This window comes from Gobius niger (genome assembly GCF_951799975.1).
Source record: "Gobius niger genome assembly, chromosome: 6".
Lineage (NCBI taxonomy): Eukaryota > Metazoa > Chordata > Actinopteri > Gobiiformes > Gobiidae > Gobius > Gobius niger.
The window spans coordinates 30,848,860-30,874,705 of record NC_136857.1 but is presented as its reverse complement, the minus strand read 5'-3'; the positions used below and the strand labels follow the sequence as shown (position 1 = coordinate 30,874,705).

The window sequence follows — 25,846 nt, the reverse complement described above, 5'->3', positions numbered from 1 at the left end:
AAGAGCAGTAATAGCCTCTCATGTAAACGTGCTTTCACCCAAACATTCCCCGTCAGCCCGAGGACAGAGGCCTCTTGTCACCTGTCTGCAGTGGTCACAGCGGCGCAGCATGGGGCAGTGCTTCCAGTAGTGCAGATCCAAACCGTCCTCTGTGAAGGCCTCGTCCCTCCGCCCACAGAAGATGCAGAGACTGCACAAAAACACGGGGAGCTTGAAGACACAGATGCTTACAACAGGTCTCGGGGATCCTTTCTGAAAGTTTAAAGAAATCCTACACACGAGACCTACTTGTCTAAATAGTTGCCGACGGTCTCTTGAACATCAGGAGCTTGTGCGGGTTTACTCTGTGGCGCCTTTAGGACAGCTGGAAAAATACAAAGGCATAACTTAAGTTATTCATAAAATGGTTTAGGAATGACTAGAAAATGTGACAAAAACACACTGGGAACCCTTCTTCATTCTGGCTTTTAAAACGCTTTAACACACATCAGAATATCCTATTTAGGAACTTTAAAATATGTTCTTCTGAAGTACTGTAGTTGAAAGCTGTAGAGAGTTTTGGCAAATTGCTGACCATGGCTATTTTTGCACAGTTCCTGGCCTGTCGTTGATGTGCTGGCGTGGTGTTGCACCCCCATTGGGTTTGCCATAGCTTGTATTTTCTTTTCGTTATTTATGTTTTGTCTGGACTTTTTTTTTTTTACCCCTGCAACCCACTGAAGACATCTGTGCGACCCTAGTGTCAGTTGCCTATTGTGTGTAGCCAGCTGAAACAGTATGACTAAAAGCTGATTTAGCAGAATGGGTCACCTCTGACTGGTTCTAGGTGTTGAAATAATGATTGGACGATTCATATGGTTGCTGGGCAGGTGTTTTGTGAGCATAGGAAAAAAAAAACATCACGTCCATGAGAAAAAGGGGGAGTGTGGCGTACGTACTCGCCCGCGCCGTCCTCTGGGCCCCCTTCTCCTCTTTGGCGGGTTCTTTCTTAGAACTTTGTGCTTTGGTGCTTTTGTCTCTGTCCTTAAAAACACAGGAGACATATAGTATTTCAGACATGCGAGACAATGAGAGAAGCAGCCTCATTCTCAGCATTAGCCTGATGAGGTCACCGGCGAAGGCCCAGTCATACACTGAGGTCAACACTTGGACATTGTAGTGACTCACAGTCAGTTCCTTTAGCGCGGCCAGTTGCTCCTGAAGGGATTGGACCTGTTCCTGCTGCCCTTCTGGGTCCTGCACAGAGCCACACACCAGGAAAAACAGCCATGGGATGTTGTAATCTACAAAGTAAACTCAGCATTTGTGAAATACAGCACATTTTACTGATTGCAAATGTGGAAGTAAGAGTCAACATGAGTGCAGTGCTTCCTTTGGTGATCTGCCAAGTTCCCTTCACAACACTGTCTCAGTCTATCCATCCATCCAAACCAACTCATCCATCCATATCCGAAAACCCACCCATCCACCCACCCATCTATAATGCACTATGTGGTGTGTCCGCACTCATATCTGCTGCTATCACTTAATGCACATCTGTAAAAACACTCACGCTGTTGTTCTATGTCAAATTGTTGTTGTCTTTACCATAGATTTTTTTAATCTTCTTACGCATGCCCTTATAGTCTTATAGTTTTTATGTTTATTATAGTTTATTATTTATCTAAGTTATGAGTCATCTTTTATGTTTCATGTTGCACGATCAACCGAAAAAAATCCCTAGTTGTGAACCTGTTCACAACCATGGCAATTAATACTATTCTGATTCTGATCCATCCGTCCAGCCACTTACCACCCCTCCGAGCCATCCGCCCGTCCGTCCATCCATCCACTTACACATACATCTAGGGATGGGTATCGCTAAAGATTTATCGATCCGGTACTTTAACGGCACTCTTATCGGTACTTTAAAAGGAAAAAAAAGTCAGATAAAGGCTACTGTATACATTTTATTTCCAATTAGGGCAAATACTTAATATATGGGAGTTAAAATACTTCAATTACTTTGCTATATATTTTTTCATCATTATTATTATCTAGTAAATCAAGGCTGCTGGTTAGATTTGGCTGTAGCTCTGAGGACTGAGTCCAAATGAAAACGTAGTGCAGTAAAATAATGAACTAGACTCGAGCTACAGCCTGTTTTCTACCCCTCAGCTTGTGTCCGGTGGGTCGGTTTATGGTCGACGGTGTGTCTTTCCCCGCGCGCACCTGTCTCGCCGCACACAGCTGCAGAAGGGAGACAGGGCAGTGGGAGAGTGCAGGGAAGCTCAGTCAACGAGCAGGAAGTTTGAGTATGTTGGGGGGAGGAGGCTGAGGAGTCTCGGGGCATGTACCACAAAGAGTAGGAATGGGGACAAACCTACTAGATCTAGGACATGCAGCTTGTGGCCCCTGACATGTCCTGCGATCCTTCCGAAAGAGCTGGAGGAAGTATGCACGTACAAAGAATCCCCCTCCGCGATCGAGGATAATGTTACCTGAGCGGGTGCCTGCGTTCCATCGATCTTGCTGAAGCCATCAAAGATCGTTTTGTAGATGAAGTTCTTGCGCGCGGCGTGGCCGTCGGGCGGGAGGTATCGGAGCACCGCGGCCCTGTGCTGCTGGTAAAGGGAGAGGATGATCCGCACAGCCAGGTCCCTCACCGGAGACGCACTGTGCTCCAGAGCCCCTGTGCAGAACTAACATCCACAGGACAAGTCAACTTCTCTTCCACGCACAAACAACAACAGTGAAGCATGTTTCATTATGGGCTGTACCACCTGGAGAAGGCCTGATCGCGGAAGCTAAGCTAGTTTGGCCTGGTTAGTGGGATACTTGGATGGCAGACCATGAGGGAATAGCAGATGCATGGGTGTCCAATGTTGTATTCCAGCGATGACACAGATTGGCCTCGCTTCTGTGCAAGGCCATATAAAGACGGTAGTAATACTCATCTGATATTATCTTCCAGTGGATAAGATGAGGTACAGAGGTTAGAAGGTAAACCAATAGTTATTAATTAACAAATGTAGTCTATAGTCCAAAAATAATAATCCTTAATGCAATTGCTAAATGTTAATGTTGCTCGTACTTTTCATACCAAGTACCACCTCGTAAAATATTTGATATTCCAAGGCCAACCAGGTCTGGATCAAGATAAAGTAAAGTAAAGTAAAGTAAAGTAAAGTAAAGTAAAGTAAAGTAAAGTAAAGTAAAGTAAAGTAAAGTAAAGTAAAGTAAAGTAAAGTAAAGTAAAGTAAAGTAAAGTAAAGTAAAGATGAACAAATGTGCAGGTGACGCTGTTGGTTCACAAAAGATCTGGACGTGATGATCAGAGGATTCTGATTGTAAAAAGCTTGATCCACATTTCCAATACCTATTTTCAATACTTACTAAAAATCAATTTGTTGAAATAGTAATATTATATTATGTTTAATGAAACTGACTAAAACTAGACTAAAACCTTTGGAGTTTTCGTCTGACTAAATCGTGACTAAAACTATCACATCGAGTAATGACTAAAATGTGAACAAAACTTAAAGCAGTAAGCAACTTGTTTACCTCAATAAATCCTTTCCGTAGTCCCTCTGGGGGTAATACAAGTGTTAATGGGATGATTGGGGGGGTCTTTCATCTCCCCCTGGTGGCACAGGCTAGAAAACCATGCTTGCAACTTTCTTGCACCGGGTCGGTGTCACCAATACACACTAATGGAATCACGAAGAAGAAGCTAACAGGCTAACGGGCAAAGCTAACTACGGGCTAGCACCACTTTAAACAGTATTTACAGCCAAGTTTGAGTGAAAAAAAAGATCTCCATTGTGTAATTGGATGAACAGCGTAGTATTTACTCTCACGGACAATCAATGAGTAAAAAACGCAACATGCTACGACACCTGCAGTGGCACTGATGGCCTCTAGGGGCATGAGTTACTTAGTACTGCTTTAAAGCCTTTTCGTCCAAAAGACTAAGACTACAACTAAGAATGCTGCCATAAACACTGCTAAACTGGGTGTAAACCATGTCTAAGCCAGACAACACTTAACTTGAGCGCATTACTAAAGCATAAATGAAATGGTCTCTAATGAACCACTGTTATAGATATTTTTATAGACTTTTTCAGATGTTTTAGGATCTTTTTTCTTCTTCATACAATTGAAAACAGCACCAATGTCCCTCCTCACAGGCCATCCTTTATCAGGGCAGAATGGCTGAACGGGCTTTACTCCATTTTCCTCTTCAACCCAAAAGTCAATTAACAGTTTAGTACAGAGCACAGTACATGATGCCGGTCCTCATAATCCTCAGCACAGAGAGGGGGACAATAGTGCTGGCAGCTCGGAGAGGGTTAGCACGTCCATGCAAACAGAGCAATAAAGCCCTCTTCGCTTACAGGAACCCGCTTGGTGGCCTCTGTGCGGGTCGTCCCGGAGACACCGCAGCGCGAGAGACAATGTTTGAACAGTCGAACCCACATCCACCATTTCACAGGGAGATGCTGCTCGCTGCTGCACCTTTCAGCGCCACCCTGGATTTTGATTCTAAAAATGGATCTGAAACTTTACAAACGGAAAGGCCCTAAAAAGCATTTTGCAGTAAAAGTCTCCTACCTCTATGTGTGTGTTTAAATAATGTGGCTTGTAGCAACAAATCCTCCATCACGCCTTAAAACTCTTACTTTTGAATTTTTTTAAATATTTGTTTTAGTCAAAGTAATATTTTTGCTGGCTAAATTTAGACAAAAACTATATAAAAGTAGTTGATGAGACTGAAACCTCTCCAGATGCAGTATTTAGGTCGACTTATAAAAACTAAATTAACAGTAAAGAAGGGACTAAAAACATGTGAACTGCAGTCAGTGCAGTTACATGACAAAGGGAAAGTTTAATCGCTCCCCTATTCAGAGGGGGGGGGCACGATCCGACTTTCCCCCTGAGCCAGTTGGCGACCTGCCTGGGCTGCAGCCAGATTAGATTTGCATGTAACCGCAGCGTTGCATCAAAGTGCATTGGTTTTTGAGTAGCACAAAGTATCTGCGTGTGCTGTCCCTGCCTGGAAACTGTCAGGCTCCTGGACGCAAAAACAACACATTGTCCAATGACATTGTGTTAGCTACTTCTAATCAGCGAGTGCTGTGTACTACTGCTCCAACACTGATGGCAGGGGAGCTCATCAGGTCCAGCGCTGAGAGTATGTTGTGCAATGAGAAAGAAGACTCCTATAGGAGCTACAGTTAATGTTAGCACTGAACAATCATATGAAAACATGAAATAAGTCACTAAACCACCAGCTACATTTAAAGCAGCTTTTAAAGTTGTGCTGTTCTTATTGAATGTATAGTTTATTACACAATTCTTATCACCAGAGAGCTGAAGCGTATCATATTACGTTAGCCTTTATCTAGCTGGCTGCTAACTGCTTATCACGAGTGCTAATCAGCATCAGTTTGAGAGTTTTAGGTGGATGGGAGCTTAAACGCCAGGGCAGACCATGGTGTCGTAGACCATGAGTGAATAGTTAAAGATCAATAGGGCATCACACTTAACCGCAGAACAGCACTTCAGTCTGAAAGCACCGTGAACTAATTGGGGCTAACTGTCAACGGCAAGTAGTGCGCATAGCATAGCATCGCATAGCATAGCATAGCATCACCCCCTGTCCCCTGCTGGCCGGGAGTTGCACTGCTCCTCTGCTGCTCCCACAGGACATTTAGATCGGTGGCTGTCATGTAGACTGGGAGAAGACTGGTTTGACAGGTGTTACTCGAGAAACGGATAGGAGTCGAATCTTTAGCCTAGTCGGATTAGAATTAACATGTAAACGTATGACTGACACAGTTTGAAAGAGCTTCACATCATTTAAATTCACTGCCAAAAGAACAGCTCTATGTCCATGTGGGAGAGCAAACATGAAGCAATGGACCTAGTGTAAAATAAATAACTGAATGGTAAAGTTGGACACATTCATTTTAGATTTAGGCCCTCTGGAACAGTCTGACATGTCCCCACATCCACTTGACGTCTGTTTCCCGTCACTGTCACTGACGGCAACACGCAACCACGAGGAGTGCTCGGTCCACAAGGAGGTGTTTCCCAAGCAAACAGAGCAGCATACATCTACATGCCAACGACCACCCACCAGCCCCAGGGCTGCGGCCCTGGGCCCCGGGGCCCGCCCTGACAATTACCCCCCACTGCGACGCAAGTACAGGGTGAGGGGGGAGGGGAGGTATGCTGTGTGGGAAAGAAGCCCCTGTCAGGACCTCTGCAACAGGCTCAGACCCGGGTTAAATGGGTCACAACCGAAATCTCCTCAACTTTCTCATGATGAAAATGGAGCCAAATGGAACGAAACCCTTAAAACAGGGGATTGTGCTGTTGAGTATTTGACGATCATTTCATCTTGACCTCTTTCTTATGCCTTGCTGGTCAGAGAATGCTATTGAACTAAAGCTTTTTCTACATGTTTCAATGATTCATATTGATGATTTGATGATTTGGAGGGTAAGAATTCCCCAGATTTTTTCCCTGAAACGATATCCGTCCGTGGTAATGGCCATGTCAGTCTTTTGAAAATGTTTTAACCCTGTAATGAAGCTTGAATAAGAGCAACACCGATTCCAAACGTCTATCTATTTCTGTCCACATGAGCAATGTTATTATGCTGCAATCGAAGCATTACATCAAACCCAGCAACATGGAGGCTGTTAGGGAAATACTAAAGGAGTCCGGAGGAGATGTGGATGGAGAGACGGGACACGGTCTGGATGTCTTACATGGTAGAAGTTTATTACCGTATTACAGGCCTGGAGACATTCGAACAGTCAACACAATGTTCAGAGCATTGATCATTCAGAGTCTGGGGAAGAGAGCTATATAGCCTCGGTTACACGTAGGCACTAACAGTCTACCTCTCGGACAATGTGCCACGTTGACTAGGCCACAAGTCATGTAGAAGGTCGGCGCCTGAATGTTCCCCTTTGACAGTACAATATGATAAGATTCGAAAGGAATGTGCCATGGCTGAATTAACTCTATAATTCTCCATCAGAGGCCACTGCTGATTTATGAGAAAAGTAAAACCTAGGCCAATACGAATGAATAAAAGGAATGTCCTCATTCAATGAATACAACCTGAGCTGTTTTACCAAGGTCACTAGGTAATTATTATCCAGTGCTAATAGAGTTTTAGTTTGCATTTGGCTCGCTTTGGCTCGCTTTCCTGCTATGCGGATGTAGTTTACTATTAAACATCCTCGCCAGTGTCTGAAAATGCTCCCATTCGAACATGCGCCGATAACTGCAAACACAACTCCAGCTATGTTCGTGACAACACTGTAACTTAGTACAAGGCTCTTTTATACCAACCTGCATTTAAAGTAAATATGTAGCCTGTCTAGCCAGAATACACGCTTTTCCAAATCTTTCCAAAGACATGTATCTGGTATTTCTTTGAGTTCTTGAAGGGCGTAACTGACAGATGTATTAACCAATCAGAGAAAAGCCAGATATGATGCACGCTGCATGCGGCGTATTGTGTAAACAAGAAAGTTAGTGGTTCAACAATGATATTGGCCAGAAGATCGGAAAGAAATGTGAACCATCTACAAAACAAAAAGCAGGACTGGCAAGGAGAGACAAGTAAATATGAAGTTGGGACGAAATGTGGGTCCTCCTTCAAAGGAACTGACAGTATGACGTTGCCTATGTAGCTCAGAGTGACGGTCAGCCCTTACCGTCATGACATTGTCCAGGGTGAAGCCGGAGCTCTCGGTGCCCAGGGCCGGCAGCAGCCTCAGCAGCAGCTCGGCGCGGCTCTGGGCCAGACGGTGGGGGAACGTGGATGTGAACGACTTCACCAGCTCACAGGGGATCCACTGCACCGCCCGCACATCCTTCAGGAGAGCCACGTCCTGCAGGAAACAACACCCACAGGTTTGTAATGGTGGGGTAAGAGCTCACACCTAAATCACGCAATGAGGACACAAGCATGACTGACTCTGTGAATAATGTTAGAATCAAGCTGACGGTGGGATGTTTATGAAGACTTGTCCTTATAGTTCAAATGCTGCAACTGCAGACTTTATTTTTGTTACAACAAACAGATTTATTGACAACAAATCGATTATTGAAAATTGAGTTGACAAAGATTAATTAATTACTAAACGCTCTTAAAAAGTTGATTTTGCGTCAGTACATGACAGTTTTGGTGCCTCTTTAATGATTACATTGGTTGGTGCTATTCTTTGTCAAAAAAGTAATGATCAATTAAAAACAAAATATGTTTGAATAATTAAAATTCCTCATAATTGCTGATAACAGGAGAAAGTTGGGACTCAAACTAGGGATGTGCCGATCCGATGTTTTGACACTTCATGCTAACTGATACCGATCTGATACAGTCTTTTTGGATTTTTATATTTTTATATTATTTAATATTATTATATATGATAGCCTATGGATGTTACAGTAGTTTCACCAGCTGGCTTTTATAAACATGCAAGAGGTTTAGGCTTTAGCTGTGAATTTTAAATTTGAAAGTTTTGAAGAAGCAGGTGTTAGCGGCAGGTTAGCGATAGTAGCCTAGCTTAGTGATGCATGAAGGCTGTGTTTTTCCGGTCCTGGATCTGTAAACCCGCAGATTCACGGCCGTCTTTTGTATCGGACCCGATCCCGTCATCAAATCCGATCCTATCCAATACTCTCAAAATGCCCGGATCGGCTAACGATACTTATACTGAATATCGGATCGGCACATGCCTAACTCAAACCAATCTGTAGCACCTGTAGGGGTGCGTACCGATGTTCCCCGGGTCCGATGTTCCCCCACTTGTATTGACGGGGGAACATCGGACCCGGGGAACATCGGTACCTCGCATATTAAAAAGTCCCGATGTTCCCCCGTCAATACAAGTGCCAACGCTGCATGCGATCAGGGTAGACTTACGCATAGGCATAATGCAGCGCTCTTCATTCATCAGGCAAAACGTAAAACAATCATCAGCAAATATAAGTAGGCTACTCATGCCCCAACACTACGTTAGCCTGTAGTGAGCCAGTCACAGCGGAGGGTGCAAGTAGGGATGACATGTCGAGGCACAAGGAACTGGTACACGATGCAACATCTGCACAGAGACAGCCAGATGTGCGCGTCCTGCAGACAGAGGTGCAGACCGCGCAGATGTCTCTGTCCTGAAGAGGCAGTGAACACTGAATGATCAGGACCGTGGGGTGGGCTTGGACAAAATTGGGTGTTCACAGGTCCACCCGCGGTGCCGCGTAATTGTGCCATAAGCCCCGAGCACTTTTCCTTTGCTGCGCTTCCTCAGCGTTCTCATTTAATATAGGCTATGGATCGTTTTCATGTAAAAAAACAGCGGCGCAAATACAGTTCAACGTCATTCAGTCTCACTGGCCTCAGTGGTGCCTCTCGGAGCGTCTGATGGCCAAAGCATAGTGCGTAATGTGTGCATGACAGGCGGCGGCACTGGGAGAGGAGTGAGGACGCAATGCATGTTGCCCCATTCGTAAAAAGATCCCTAATTTAATGTGTATAAGGCTGGAGTGCAGCCATCAGAAAAGACTTGCTGAGAGTTAGGAGCGGCTATGGCACGAGCCGCTGCACTTGGCTCTCCGCGCGCCGCGTAATGGACTACGCTGGGGCTCACGGACAATCACAAGAAAAAAACATGGATTTACGCACGATCGAGCTACAACAACGAACCAATCAAGCAGGTTGCGAGGATAAACGGGGGAGATCTGTTAACAAAAAAGAAAAAGCGGCTGTGGGTGAGTTCGGTGTTGCTAATTTTACTTTTCTTGTCTGAACTGCGACACGTTCTTATTCTGAGGTTGTCTATTACAATGCGAAATCTACAAGACTTATAGTATGTTATAAAGTAGCCTAATCAGTAGGCTAGTTATGAGCGAAACCAAGCCGCTTGTTGCTCCATTATCCGCGCGTACAGGGCCGCTCTGTGCCAAGCGGTGAAGAGAGAGGCGGGGGGCGTGTTCACTGCTTGCATCGGTCGGGGAACACCGGGCCCTCCGGCGTCCGGAGGGTCCGATGTTCCACAAGGTACGGGGGAACATCGGACCCGGGGAACATCTGGCCGACCCCCACCTGTAGTAAGTAAGCGTCAGAGTTTTACTCCAGTGGCAAAGTGAAAAAAGTTGCATATTTGCGTAGGAATGGGCTATAGCCCTTTTGTACAGTATGGTTACAGAGAACATCTGTTGTAAGTAATACTCATAGTTTTATTTCAGTGAAGCAGAAATGTAAGAAAAGTTTAAGTTATTGACACAGGTAGAGAGACAGGTCCAGAGAACAACATGATTGGCACGGCAACAGTTTAAAAATATTTTACCTCTACCTATGTCACTTCCTGTCAGGGTCCAATGAGAAAATAAAATACAACAAGACAAATCATGTATAATATGTAGATATATATAATATACAGAATCCAAAACATAACTGCTTTTAACTAAGTTTGGTAAAATGGTAAACATATAACGCGAGAGCTTTAACTGAGCTTTAACAAAAGCAATCCTGCACTAGCACTAGCACGGTGTTCACCTGTATGAAGGAGAGGGCAGCAAGGCGCAGGCGGCTGCAGGAGTCCCCAGTGCGGGGCAGGAGGTGGGGCCAGGTCTGCTCCAGACAGTGCGTGACCTCGGCTCGACCCAGACCTGCCCTGGGAATCAGCTCACTCAGCAGGAGGCGCAGCAGCTTCAGCGAACACTGGAACACCTGGAGCCGAGGGTCAGGGGGGGGAGTCACATGTCACTCAATAAATACACTCAAAATACGACAGAAAAGATATACAATAGGGCCAGGATCAATAAGAGTGTGTTGCGTGGTCATTAAAATGCTCTGTCCCAACAAATGAGTGGTTTGTTCCACCCTGAAATCAAAGCCCTATAGACTCTCTACATCAGAGGTTCAAAAGTGGGGGTCGCTGGAGAGATTATTTCAAGAAATAATTTTAAAAAACAATCAATAACATTCAATAACATTATATTAATGTCTAGGTTCTCGCAATTTCCATGCCAAATTGTGTAGCGGAGTCTCAGAGGAACTGTAATTATACCCTGCCAGAGTGGGCTCATTGATTTCTAAATTTACAATCTGCTCATCCTTACAGAATCACAAAACTGAGCCTCCACCAGCCCCTGCCGAGTTAGAGCAGTTTGATCAATGTGGCAAATAAATCACTGTATATTTTCTGCACTTGTCATTTGAGAAAGTTATAGCATTAAGAGAGTGAAGCTCAGGCTTATCCATGTGCATGTTTACTCTGTGCTCTGTGGCAGCTGCCCAGCTCGGCCCAACACTCCGGACTCTGTCAAAGTCGGGTCTGTGCGGTTTTCACAAACTTTACGTTAGACCAGGAGAGGACAGAACCAAAAATACACGTCCAAAGTATGTACAAGCTCTTGGTATTACACTTTTGCAGGTATGTCCAGCTATAATATGACATGTTTCCGGATATATCACAGGTACAGTGTCAGTGCTAAAAAATGCACTTTTTAGAGTTTGTCACATGGGGATGAAGAAACTCATTCCTCATTCATTTAGAATAAAAGTTAAACATGCATCAGGCAACAGCTGCTACAATTGTGCTCAAAACTTTTTTTCAGTGAACACAACAGATTTTTTTCATTCATAGTTAGTGGTTGTGTGAAGCCTTTTATGGTCAAACAACTGAGTTCCCGAGTTCTTAACACTGTGTATTTCCCCTTTAGCATCAATGACAGCTTGGATTCTTTTGTAGTCGTTGTGGATGAGCCTCTATTATTTCCTCAGGTAGTAAAACTGGCCATTGTTCTCGGCAAAAAGCTTCCAGTTCCTGTAAATTCCTGGGCTGTCTTGCATGAACAGTGCGTTTGAAATCTCCCCAGAGTGGCTCAATGATATTGAGGTCAGGAGACTGAGATGGACACTCCAGAACCTTCACTTTATTCTGCAAGAGCCAATGAGAGGTCCACACGGCTTTGTGCTTTGGGACGTTGTCATGTTGGAAGCATTTGAGTGCGTCCCATGAGCAGCGTCCAGGCTGATCAGTGACACTTTTCCTCCATTATTATTTAATAACATGCTGCATTCATCCTGAAATCAGTTTTGACCAAGTTCCCTGAAGCTCACACACCCCAAAACATGACTCCAACAACACCTCCATGTTTCTCTGTAGGAATGCTGCACCGTTTGTGGTTATGGCCAAAAAGTTACATTCTGGTTTCATTATTCCAAAAGACATTGAAATGTTGAGGCTTGTCTCTGTGCTGTTTGGCATATTGTAAGCAAATACTTTGGCATTTGTGAAGTAATAGCTTTTTTCTGGCAGCTCGACCATGCAGCCAATTTGTGTCTCCTTATTGTGCATCTTGAAACCATTACACAACTTTTTTTCAGAGAGTCCTGTATTTCAGCTTAAGTTATTTGTGAGTTTTTCTTTACATCACAAACAATTTTCCTGGCAGTTGTTGCGGAGATTTTAGTTGGTCGACCAGACCGTGGTTTGGTTTCAGTAGAATCATTCATTTTCCACTACACTGCTGATTGTGCCTTGGATATCTTTTAATATCCCTTTCCTGTTTTATACAGTTCGTTAGACAATTCTTTTGCTTTCCCCATGACTCCAGTGCAGCTCTGGATGACAGATGTCTGTCAGGAGTCCAAAAACTCACTGACTTTTATACGGACACAATAATTACAAACACAATTCACAGGTGAGGATGCTTATCTTTAGTAGTCCTTCAAACCCGTTTGTCAACTTGTGTGCATATTATCAGCCAAGATCATCAGGGTATGAAACTTTCATTTCATTATGGTACTTTCTTTTTCCATTATGATTTAAAAAGAGTAAACTTGGTTGCTTCACCTTAAATGGCTTCACACAACCACATAGGTGAACAAAACTAAATGTTATCTTTCATATTGTCTGAAAAATAGTCAAAAAATAAAAAAATCTGCCAGGTTATGTAAACTTATTTACAAAAACACATGTATATCTGTTCAGTGACAGTTTAGGGACTAGTGAATACTGTGGTATCGGAACAACCAAACAGGAACCCAACAGGTTTGCGTGCTCTGCTGTGTGCTGTACACAGCACTTCTTCAGTAACACGAGAGGATGGAGAGGTTATCAGAGACGGCAGTTCAGTTATGGAAACATTCTGTATTTAGGTTTGAGAAAAGCAACATTAAACTAAGGAGCGTTAAAGGGTAGGGTTAGGGAGGGAGTAGCTTGTTGTGGGTGTTGTCACTGTTGTGGTCAGGGCACTCCCAGGGCAGTTGACAGATTTGGCAGGGCCCGGGACAAGGACGTTTCACATACCCCACCCCACCCCCTCCCCTGACCCTTCCGGTGGCACCTGTTTGCCACAGCATAATAATCATTTCATTAATTATATTTTTCAGCCCTGTCCCGCCATTTGACACCACTGTTCTCTCCTCACTCTCTTCATTTGGTACCGGCCTCAAAAACACTTCATTCACTCATTTTATAAACTGTAGCTACTGAGTCTCAGGCCTATGTTATGTTTAACTTCTGGACCCTGACCCACACTTTGAGAACCACTGATTTACAATAAACTGAAACTGCACCTAACTGGTATTTGTTATCAAAGTTTCTTCTATTTAGTCTGAATATGAAGCAGACAAGCCGACTGAGAGTGAGAGGAGGAGAGAGAAGAAGAGAGAGAAGAGGAAGAGAGAGAGAAGAGGAAGAGAGAGAAGAGAAAGAGAGAGAAGAAGAGAAAGAGAGAGAAGTGGAAGAGAGAAGAGACGAAGAAGAGAAAGAAAGAGAATAAGAGAGTTGCTCGGACGGCGGAACTTAACAGCGATGCGGGGTTGTACCATTTGTGTGACGAGGGGGGTGCGCAATAAAGGAAAACAGATGATCTTATGCATGAAAATACATGTCAAAGTAATTAATGCCATTAAAAAATAATTACTTTTATAGAAAAAAGGGAAAATATAAAGTGGGCTCCTTGGAAGGCAAACTGTCCAATGTTCCATAAATAACATGACTTACAGAGGACACTTTGTCCCTCAGAGTCTTCTTGACCAGGAGGACAGCAGCTCGAATCATCACTCTGAGCTCCTCTTTGGAGCCTGTGGGAGAAGCTTCCAACAGCCTCTGGTGCACCGCCGCGACGGCGTCCTCTCTGTACGACCAGTTCTTAGAATAAGCTGCACACACCTAAATAAAACGAGACATTTCCTCAGTCAAATGACTCTAGAAGTGAAAATACAATTCAGACATTGATTAACCGTTGGTCTCCTCATAGGGAGTAACTTAATAACGTACAATGGTGTCTCCAAAGACTTCGAGCGCATGTCCAGCCTCCCTCTGGGCCTTCTCGGTGAGTGGCTCTGGCTCTCCGCTGATGCGGGCGGTCAGTGGAGAGCTGGCCTGGGGGCAGTGCTCCTCTGGTGGGCTCAGCGTGCTGTCATTAGCAGGTCTGTCCCATCTCTCCAGCGCTGGCAAAGGCCTCTCGTCATAAGGCACACTTGGAACCTTAAAGGGTGAAAAAAATCATTTCACATTGACAATCTCGTTATGCTTCAGATCAACTACTTTACACCTGTACCTTGATATTTTTTGTAGGATCGCCTTTAAGAAAATACCCTGTCCCTGTGGAACTCTGATGGGCATGTCTCAGTGTACCCTGTGGCACTCTGATGGGCATGTCTCAGTGTACCCTGTGGCACTCTGATGGGCATGTCTCAGTGTATCCTGTGGCACTCTGATGGGCATGTCTCAGTGTATCCTGTGGCACTCTGATGGGCATGTCTCAGTGTACCCTGTGGCACTCTGATGGGCATGTCTCAGTGTACCCTGTGGTACTCTGATGGGCATGTCTCAGTGTACCCTGTGGCACTCTGATGGGCATGTCTCAGTGTACCCTGTGGCACTCTGATGGGCATGTCTCAGTGTATCCTGTGGCACTCTGATGGGCATGTCTCAGTGTATCCTGTGGCACTCTGATGGGCATGTCTCAGTGTACCCTGTGGCACTCTGATGGGCATGTCTCAGTGTACCCTGTGGCACTCTGATGGGCATGTCTCAGTGTACCCTGTGGCACTCTGATGGGCATGTCTCAGTGTATCCTGTGGCACTCTGATGGGCATGTCTCAGTGTACCCTGTGGCACTCTGATGGGCATGTCTCAGTGTACCCTGTGGCACTCTGATGGGCATGTCTCAGTGTACCCTGTGGCACTCTGATGGGCATGTCTCAGTGTACCCTGTGGCACTCTGATGGGCATGTCTCAGTGTACCCTGTGGCACTCTGATGGGCATGTCTCAGTGTACCCTGTGGCACTCTGATGGGCATGTCTCAGTGTACCCTGTGGCACTCTGATGGGCACACTCATGGAGCCGTGGTCCAGCTGGCAGCAGGGCCCGGTGGCGGTGTGAGCCTGACAGACTGGCAGCCGCTGAAATCAGCCGACTGTGGCCCAGTTAATTAAAGAGTGAAACGTGAGGCGCTGGAGAGTGTGTTCATAATCTCCAGGCTTAGGCCGGAAACATGTTCCCAAGGTGCCACAGTGTGGGAGCCCCACAAGGCCCTATTCTTTATTCTTTCTTGGAATGCCCCTTGAGATGTAGCGTCTCTTTTTTGAGGGGGTCCATCGAATGCAATTGACAAAACAAAACAGGCACAGGCAGGTAAATTTTAAATCATAAATCAACAAATTGACAACATACAAAAAACATTTAACATTATACAACACTAGACAAACATAACAACACAGTACAACAAAGCAGCCCCCACCACCCCCAGATCCAGTTATAGGGTTGTTCTGATGGATGATATCATAGTCCATTGTGATGAATGAACCAACATCACGATGAAGAGCCACCATCGTGATGCCACGCCCCCTCCTGTCAGAAATGCGCACTGGTCTTCTGCAGGCCTAGTAAACTTTGCAGGGATTGCACTGTAAATTAAATCATGCATATAACTAATATACATGCTAGTTTAAGTAGCCTGCCAGAGACATGACATGTTAGTCTGTGAAAATACCATGTGGCTTAGGGGTTAGATTAACCGAACATTCTCCGTCATTTACAGAATATTTTAGGCCGTCCATCACTTTGATGGATTGAAAATCAAGTCGTAATGAATGTCCTGACACAGCGCTGCTCTTTTTCTGACAGGACGGGGCTCTCTCTGTGCACATCACTGTGGTGTGGTGGTTTCACTTTTCGCAAAAAGAAGGACAGAGATAGGAGAGAGAGAGAGAGGGAAGAGGTGTGGTGCGTGGAGGTAAGAGCAGGCGGGTCAGGCTACAAAGACGTATGATGCAAACTGCAAAATACTGTCCCGTTCGGCCACAGTTTATGACGCATTTCGTTAAAATTGGGAAAATGCAAACAATAAGTTCCAATTTGTATTAGTGTAATATGAGCCTTACGAACACGCCTGTGGTCATGCAGATTTATCATCTGCCAATCTTTAGCATGGATCGCAGATCATGCACACAACTTAATTTGTGTCCCTTGGCTGTCCACTGTACCAACTCTTCTTAAATGGAAGCTTTTTTTCCTTAAATGCCAAAGCCCCCGATGAGTAATTAAGTTAGTAAAATAACAAAATTATACATTTTAAGTAAAAAAGGGTATAGCATAAAAATTAAAATTAGTTATATTTTAAGAGATACCAGAGGTTAGTGCTACCACCAATCATAATTCTCAGCACGTTTCTAATTCTTCACGCACAGTGTACGTGAAAGCTTTTTATTGATGGTGAACTCGTTTACGTTACCGTGACAGTGTTGGTTGACACTTACATTGGCGGTGCTGGGCCCGCTGGAGGGGCTGCTCGGCGTGGGGGCGTCTGGGCTCAGGTCTGGGGGCTGTGGGTCAGAGCTCCGGGCCTTGGGCGGCGAGTTGGTGGGCACTGAGGGTGTGGTAAGGACTGGGGAGCTGTCCGGAGAGGGCAGAGTACAGGGGGAGCCCTCTGACGCCGCTGCTGTGATCTGAGACGGGGCACAGGGCAAAGAGAAACAATCACACTGGGGAGGCAAACGTATGGCCAGAAAGGGTTCAAATAAGAGCTAACGTTCAGAGGATTCGTGATAAAAGTTCAAATAGGAGCACAATCTGGACTTTGCCAAAAAATAATCAGTCTTTTTGATTTGTGTTCAGGGAGTTTTTGACTGTTTCTTCAGGGATTTATGTGGAAAACTGAAACTTCAAGAACCACTTTGTCAAAATGCATTTCCTCTTAGTTAAGTAGCACCTACAGTTAACATTATCTAGGTTTTTGTATGTTTTTTCAGAATGATTTTTCAATAAATAAATAAATAAATATTTTTTATTTTTATTTTACAGATATTTCCCTCACTAACACATTTATTGAGAAACTAAATAAGATATCAAAAATCTCCTCTGAAAAAAATATTTGTGTCTAATATGTCAACAAAGAAACCCATAAATTCAAACCGTGCTTAATCCATTTGGACCATTTTTTACACAAAGAAGGCCTTATCTCATACGAACATATTAAAGGTAAGAAAACTTACAACGCATTTGTCCTTATATTTGTGCCAGTGATCAACAGGGAAAGTTTTAATCTAATATCTTTTGTAGATAAAAATCTGGGAGAAGGACAATATAAATGTTGGAGCGGCGGTGGCTCAGGGTTAGAGCATTCTTGCACCGATCCAAAGGTTGCCTGTCCAATCAGAGCTCTGGCCAGCTGTGCCCATGGTGCCCATGGTGCCCCCGGAGACCTCACCAGAACGGGGTCCAGCAGCTCGTGCAGCTCCAGTTGCTGGTGCACAGTCCTGCGGTACTGCTCCATCTGCTGCCTCTTCTGCTCAGCCTGCTCATAATCCTCCTTCTCCAGAGCGCAGCGCTTCTCCACGTCCAGTCGGGCCAGACGCTCGCCCACCTGAGAGGGCCCAGAGCAGGCACCGTCAGTCACAAACGCACAGAGAACGTGTTTACATCACTCACTCACATCTTTCATTCAAAAGCATTTCAGCAAGCCATGGCTGCCAACTCAAAGGACCAAAAAGTCAAGATTTAAAGAGCACAGCAGTAGGAGCTCCCAATTTTTATATTTACTCACACCATATGAAAAATGTATGGAGCCTATGAAGTGACATTAGTGAGGAAAAATAAAAAGGTCATTAATAAGTCAAGTAAGGGCTGTAGATAGTGATCTTGCACACCCTGACACCCCGACCAGCATCAGAAGCGGTCTACTACGGTTAGACTGATTCAGATATTCGACATCAGCTTGACTACTCTACTCACGGCTGTAGTTGGTCAAAAAGAGTATGAGCTGGCACACCCTGCTCTGGTTAGGGGCCATCAACTAATTACTATACTAAACAACTCAATATCTTTAAGGGCATTTGACCCAGTTCTGAGAGCAACCGGTCTGACAAGCATCTCTCCCCGCCGGCTCACACCAGAACTTCCTAATGCTGATATTTGTTTTTGGTGGTATTTGACAAAATAAAGCAGTGAGTAGTAGGGGTGGGCCATATCGTTACATATACACATGGTATATCGTTACACCAGTATAATTGTTTTATTTCTTATATCTATCGATTCTGATGCTGGTCGGGGAACAGGTTGTGTCCATGCAGGATCACTATCTTGTGTCCCTGCATTAACCATCTCGAACCTCAAGTTACTATCTTGTGCCCTCGACTTAGTACGTTGGGATCCCGACATAATGACCGTCAGAGGGCCAGATCTTGTCCTGGCGCACGTAGGGGCGCAGGCTCCTAGCACATAATTTTCCGAGTGGCGGCGCTATGTGCCACCACGGAACCATGGAACACCACTGACATTCATTTCCTGGTTTACATTGAGCTGCCTTGTGTTCTTCCTTAAGCATGATCTCTCTCAGGTCAAACTAAAAACTTTATTTACCCATCATGAGCTAAACAATGTTTACGTCTCGAGAGAGAAAGAGCCACAGCGTCCAACTAAACAAATGCACATGTTCACCCCCCACAACCCCTCTCCCGACTGCGGAGTCGATCTGGTTGGAGGATAAAGTGTGTCTCCACCCCGGTACTTCCCCCTTAAATGCAGTAAGTCTGGAGAGGCAAGATCAAGCTCAAAATGTTACGCTATAGTCTGTGTTTTGACACACAAGACCGGGCCCTGGGCCTGGACCTGCATTACAAATGGTAATGGGCTTTTTACATAGATGTATGACATAGTTATCCTTTGACATCCTAGTTGGTCTTTCACTAAAGCACAAATAAAAGGGCAAGAAGACCAAAAGAACCGGACAGACAGACAGACAACAGAGCCCAGAAGAAAGGGAGCCTCCTTGCTTTAGAGTTTTTCATTATTTTTAATCTTAAAGGAATAGGCCACCGTTTTTATATACTAAGATATGTTCTTACCTCACTTTAGTCGAGTTAATATATCCCCGTCTGGTCATTGTCCGCGCGCTCTGTCACGCAAACGGAGCACATACGCAGCCTCTCCCATATGTGACATAGCTCCGAAAAAGCTCACGATAGAAGCTACCAAGCTCTTCCACGTGTTCCCTATTTAAATAAAGTTACGTGAAGTGTTGTCATGCGAAGTATATTTACACAGAAATGTAACGTGTCGATTTTATAAGCAAATAAAAAGGGGGACTATATTGTGAGGCGTAATGATACGAGGAGCACAGCGTCCGCGTAGTAACTCCTAAAGACTTCCCCCGCTCACTTCCGTCAATAACCTTTAGGAGTTACTGCGCGGACGTTTTACTCCTCGTATCATTACGCCTCACAATATAGTCCCCCTTTTTATTTGCTTATAAAATCGACACGTTACATTTCTGTGTAAATATACTTCGCATGAAAACACTTCACGTAACTTTATTTAAATAGGGAACACGTGGAAGAGCTTGGTAGCTTCTATCGTGAGCTTTTTCGGAGCTATGTCACATATGGGAGAGGCTGCGTATGTGCTCCGTTTGCGTGACAGAGCGCGCGGACAATGACCAGACGGGGATATATTAACTCGACTAAAGTGAGGTAAGAACATATCTTAGTATATAAAAACGGTGGCCTATTCCTTTAAGAATATTGAAATTGTTGGAAAATATTAAAATTTCCATGATATTTTATGTTTTGTCCAACACTAAAACATAAATTGGACTTCTGCAATAAAACAGTAACTGAGAACAATCCTTTTTTACTTTAACAGTACTTGGATTTGGGTCACTACTTTGTACTTTTACTTGTGTAAGTATCTTGGCTGCTGTAAGGCTCTCTGCGCCTGAACAGTTAATCGGGCTAGATTCAGTTACAGCAGTTGCATGAGTTACAGGTGAAAACATGGACATGATGGATAGCACAGAGGGCCATGAGGCCACACTTCCTCCTCATGCATTAACTATTGATGGTGTGCATGGAAACAGTGTCCACAGGAGGTCACCACACTGGCTGACCAATGACTAACACTCACTGCTGACAGATGGGACATGAGGCGACTTGACATTCACATTAGCCACCTAGCACTAGCACTAGCACTAGTACTAACACTAACACTAGTACTAACACTAACACTAGCCACTAGGGCTGCACTGCGCTATAAACAGACTCCACGTGTATCTTACACTGTGCAAACTATTCTCGCCACTATGGCAACAAACGCGTGTCTCGTGCTGTGCAATGTCTGAAGGAACTTTCCGGTAACACATGAGGAAGGAGAGTCTACTATAAGTTTACTAAACTCTGGGAATAATGTATTTCTGCGATAAAGACCAACCAAACTCAAGAGACAGTGGACTATTTATGGATAAATATGAGTCAAATACATTTTATTTCACATGGATTTGACATGAATGAAGAAAACGGCCTGGATTATTATCTTTATGTCTGAGAGAGGAAGCTCATTTAACAGCTCGGGCTAAAGGTAAGGTATTTTTTCACCGTTAATTCATGTCAAATCAACAACACACGACTGAAACAGCTGATTTCATTCAGTCATTTTGTGTTTAGGTCAAAGACCTCTCACTGTCGGCCGTTCTTCTCTGACGCCCATGTAGTGACCGTCACTGCTCACTACTTTTCAGAATGCATTGTAGGAAATTTTTGAGTGCACTACATTTTTCTCTGGTCACTCTCTCCGAGAGTGACCTACTTTTGCACCGCATCTGGTTATTACTAACTCTCTCCCATTCATTCTCGATGGTATATATGGATGCACACACGTTTTGGCCACCAGCGTCAAATTGGGGGGCTGTTTCACTCCTTTCAAATAGTTAAAGAAACACTTTTGTGGTGTTTTCCAACTTTTATTGCAAAGGTTGTTGACATCAACAAAGGTTTGTGTTAAAAATGACTTATAAAAGAATTGATGCTAAACTGACACTTTCAAAATGATCTAATGTGGCATTTTATTTGAGTTAAATGAATGAGGTAAAGTCACTGTAGGTGTTGTAGATACTGGTGTTTTGCACTATATTGCTACAATTGTTGATTTTGTTCAACTAAAACTACGCTTTTGCCTTAGTTAACATTGGTTTCAATGTAGCATGCATAGATTAGATAGAATCAAATGCTAACTATTATTTTTTTTAGTTATATGTGTTTCACGCTTGGCATTACCGTGTTTGGCCCATGATCCACAGGCATTTTTTCATTTTGGCCCTCGGAGATGAAAAGTTTGGGCCCCCCTGCACTATATAGTGCACTGTATAGGGAATAATGAGGACAGAGGACACCGCCCCAGTTTGCAATATGAGGAGAGCAGGAACAGAATTTTCAAAAGTAAACAATCAAGCTCCTCTTCCTCCCCTCCTGATTGGAGGGGAGGTGAACCAACAGGCTGGTTCACAGGAAAGCTCGCCTCATTGGTCAATGTGGTCACCCGGGGGATTCTGATTATTGCCTGAGATCAGCAAAGGGAGGAGCTTTAGAAAAATGTACTATTATAATAATGATTATTTATGTTACCTCAAATTTCAGACCCAGGCGGTCAATTGTACACGATCTATTACATTTGTAAAACATTTAAACTTACAGACCATCACGTTAAAAAATAATTAATATAATGCCTTCACTGAGAATTTACAATGTATAGTCTTAATAAACCACTACATTAAAAAAAGTGTTTACAAACCTTTGACGGTACTGTATGGATTGGAGTGGCTTAGAACGAAACGCAGAGTCTGACGTCGTGTTGAAGCCCATTCGACTCTCTCAAAGAAAGGTTTGTGAAACTTCAATCAAATAGTCTTTACAGTAAGTTTGTTTGTTCAACTCTAAGATGTTTTCATCCAATTTGTCATTTGTTATTTTCATTAAATCCCTTTCAGGTGTCTGATAACGCTTGCCACTTCAACAACCAGACAGCTCTAGAAGCTCACAAAATGATCTGATGTAACCATAGTCACAGTCTCTGGGAGCACAAAGGAAAGCGCTCGTGTTTGCCGTGTCACATCCGTCTTCACTGAGCACCACATACCTTCTGCAGGTCAGCGATGGCCTGCTTCAGATGCCTGGCCTGATCAAACTTTTCTTGGTGGACCTTCTCCTGCTTCCTCTGGTCCAGCAGGCGGATGATGTGCGCCACCTCCGGGTCCTGGTACATGTCGAAGGCCAGGTCGTCCAGAGGAGAGATGCTCTCCCATTTGCTGCGACAGGCAGATGGGAGAACACAGGAGTTTGAGATATCAGGCTGTAATCAGCAGGGGACTTATGACCAACAACTTTCACTCGACTTTTGGGTGAATTTGCAGTTAGGTCCAATATTTCATACAAAATCCACTTTAAAAAATGTTATAACCAGGGTTAAGAGTTATGCTGCTTACAAATAAATAGAACTGTTTATGATTGTGTAACGTATCAAGAACAAATGACGCAATCAAGGCACATCGAGGCGAATCGAATCGTAAATCGAGTTTTTTATCTTGCTTTTGTGGTTTAGCTTTTTATGTTATTAAAAAAAAGATATATTAAAAAAAACATCACAACGTGAACGCAGAGGAGCAATGGACAAGTTGGAATGATTCTGGCGGACGGGGTCGCGGTGGGCAGGACCGGCTGCTAGACTATAAAAGAGGCTTCAGGAGGCACACTAAAGGCTGGTTTATACTTCCTCGACAGCGCTGTGTTTACGTACTGGACGCACGAGGGAGCCAATCAGTGAGTCCGCGACAGCTGCACCTGCCGCTGAAGTGCACGCAATCGCTGTGATTGGTTGATCCTTTCGAAAAACAAGGAAACACACAACAAACTCCTGCAGTCTCCCTCTTTGACGTTATTTTTCATGAGTATATTGTTCGTATGACTTAGTACTTTTGTGTTTTCACTTTTGATCTAATAAAAAAAGTGTTCAAAATATACATAACAACGTGAGAGGAGCTCCGCGGACATTCGGATGATTCTGGCTTGCGTAAAGCGGACGGGGTAGCACTGGGCGGGACCGGCCGCCGAAGTATAGAAAGGCCTTTAAAGGTTCACACGGCAGGTGTGTTAGAGCGGTGTCAATCAGTGGCAATGAACGTGGCGTGAGGAGGCAGGAGGAGTAAAAACACACATTCATTAATAATTTATTGATTATCTGAATATGGAGCAACATAACCTCCTCTTCACCCTGATTACAAGCCTTTCAAGTGTCCAAATAGAAGCAGCAGCGCGGTCCGTGCAGTTATGTGTGTAGGCACCATAATGTAAGTGCCATAAAACACTTGAGAAAAAGCTGCAGCCTCCGGGCTGTTATCTGCAGCTGCAGGACAATGACAAAAACAGCTAATGGGCCCAGCCCCAAACCAACTCTTGTTAGGTGTAAACTTACCTGAAGCATGTGTCCACATTAGCTCATTATAAAAGACAATTCCTCGAAAATGGATGTGTTTATGTTGGGCCTATTATTGAGAGTAAATATATTGTGAATCATGATTAATAAAATTTCCAAAGTGTGATTAATCTAAGAAAAAAATTAATAAATTGACAGCAATCCATGATATAGAAAATACCTACAATAGTCGCATATCAACATCTCAAATTGTATTTCACTGTCGTCTTGCCCAAGGCTTCATAAACCTGTTTCCCATAACAGGCGATGGGAACAGTATTGGGGGTAAAAAACACATTTCGAAACGTGCCAGCTGCGCTGTGGCTTGCGTGCGTGACCTCAGATGCTCTTCTGATTTTCATCCAGACCAAATGGCTTTGCTGGACAGTTTTGCGGTCACAAGACGCTGAGGGGGGTTTGTCGGCCCAGACTCACCCCGCGTAGGTCGCGTCCAGGGCGGTGTCCCGCTGGGAGCCGCTGAGGTACTGCTCGATCAGCTGCTCGCGGCTGGGCTGGGGGCACACAGATGGGACATCACACGTGAATCACAACTCCATCACCACGGACACAGAGAAGAAGCAAACGCTGCAAAAAGCAAGAGTTTAAACGCGGGTATCGGATTTTGACCATTTACAAAGCGTGAGGAGGAAGCAGAGGTTACACTGTCAGGTGTGTCCCCAACTTGTTTCTAGCTTAAACAATACCTCCCGCACAACCGCATTGTTCATGTGAAATGACGCTTCAGAAGCATGTGCAGCAGCTCTGTCAGACGGAGAAGTGAAAAAGGTCAGATTGCTAGAGAAATACATCAACCTGATTCAGACTCTTCTGAGTTAGCGAACAATCAAAATGGGTGACATTCAGATGCGCACAGTGCGGACATTTCTCAACCACAACAAACAAGTCAGGTGCACCCGCTTCAGAGGCAGAGTATGTGGAAAAATGTGTGTAAATATTTTATGGACATGTTGTTGAAATAGAATATTGCATTTTACATTATGAAATAGTTTTAAATAAAATTTCAGTTTGGTTCTCAAAATGATTATGGAATCAGAATGAAGAAGTGCCCCACACGCCTATGGTTGTGAAAGTGTTAAAGTGACAGAACTTTGGAGACTTTTGGAGCTTTCATATGAAGAACGGCATGTTCACGTACAGTAAAACTCATGTCACTGTATGAATTAAACCAGTACATATGCTTTATTACTGCACAATGTGGAGCTAACTGCGGCTGTATGAAACAGAAAACAAGAGTGCAATAAAACAAAGACATAGAAAGACAACTTCAAAGGAGGAAGTCATCACAAGAACAGGATGTGGGGACACTATGTTAAGCACTCGTTTAGGGGAAAGTTTAGTGGAGTGGTTGACACGTCACCGTCGGCTGATGTGAAGCGGAAGTCAGAGTAGCCCAGATGGCCAACCAAACTAGTGCTCAGACTCAACTCTTTGAACTCCCTTGCTAAGAGACTTTTGTAAGAGCTAGGGATCTTGGCTTGAATGACTGAATAACATAACTTGTTGTTTCTAGGCTGGGAGTATAAGGACAACCTCAGGGGGATTGGTTCCTCCTGAGGATGAGGGAGTCTGACCATCTGACTATCAGAACCGTAACGTCTTTTCAAAACTCACAAAGAACTCACAGGGATACTCCACACTGGTTAAAGGTGCTATGTTCTGTCACTGCCTCCCGTCAGGTGGATATCTAATGAACCCAGATTGAAGGTTTTCTGGTAGGTTTTCTGGATGGAATCATTGTCGTGACCATGTAGACAGATCCATCAGCAGTGAAAAACTACCAGACAGACACCGAGCTGGTTCCAAGCTTATTTAAAAGGTGTAGGGCACAGTTCAAACAACCTCTCCTAAATGTTGAATGTTTAACTGGATCGACCACCAACTGTGACCCTCTATGATGTATACAACTCAAAATGTGGCCCGCAGGGATTAAAGTTTGAGGCGGGCAACAGAGGAAGGCCCGACTGAGCAATAGGCTTGCAGATTTAAGTCAGTAGGTGAATGGTAAAGCCTACTGCACAGCACTTCACAGAGTATAATACAAGCTTTTATTTCATCATCCCTCTAA

The 25,846-nt window shown here is 44.1% G+C and overlaps 1 protein-coding gene across 1 annotated transcript in view; it reads right to left on the bottom strand.

Moving 5' to 3' along the window:
- The window catches only part of cep104 (centrosomal protein 104), a 55,824-nt gene that overhangs the window by 20,426 nt on the left and 9,552 nt on the right, over positions 1-25,846 (bottom strand). The window contains exons 6-18 of the mRNA XM_079558009.1: positions 24,196-24,272; positions 22,429-22,597; positions 17,732-17,887; positions 16,782-16,970; positions 14,295-14,504; positions 14,019-14,186; positions 10,559-10,732; positions 7,719-7,895; positions 2,481-2,681; positions 1,168-1,236; positions 939-1,023; positions 289-364; positions 82-190 (exon numbers count right to left, since the gene is read on the bottom strand). Coding sequence (XP_079414135.1) covers positions 82-190; positions 289-364; positions 939-1,023; positions 1,168-1,236; positions 2,481-2,681; positions 7,719-7,895; positions 10,559-10,732; positions 14,019-14,186; positions 14,295-14,504; positions 16,782-16,970; positions 17,732-17,887; positions 22,429-22,597; positions 24,196-24,272 — 1,860 coding nt within the window. The remainder of the gene's footprint in view (positions 1-81; positions 191-288; positions 365-938; positions 1,024-1,167; positions 1,237-2,480; positions 2,682-7,718; positions 7,896-10,558; positions 10,733-14,018; positions 14,187-14,294; positions 14,505-16,781; positions 16,971-17,731; positions 17,888-22,428; positions 22,598-24,195; positions 24,273-25,846) is intronic.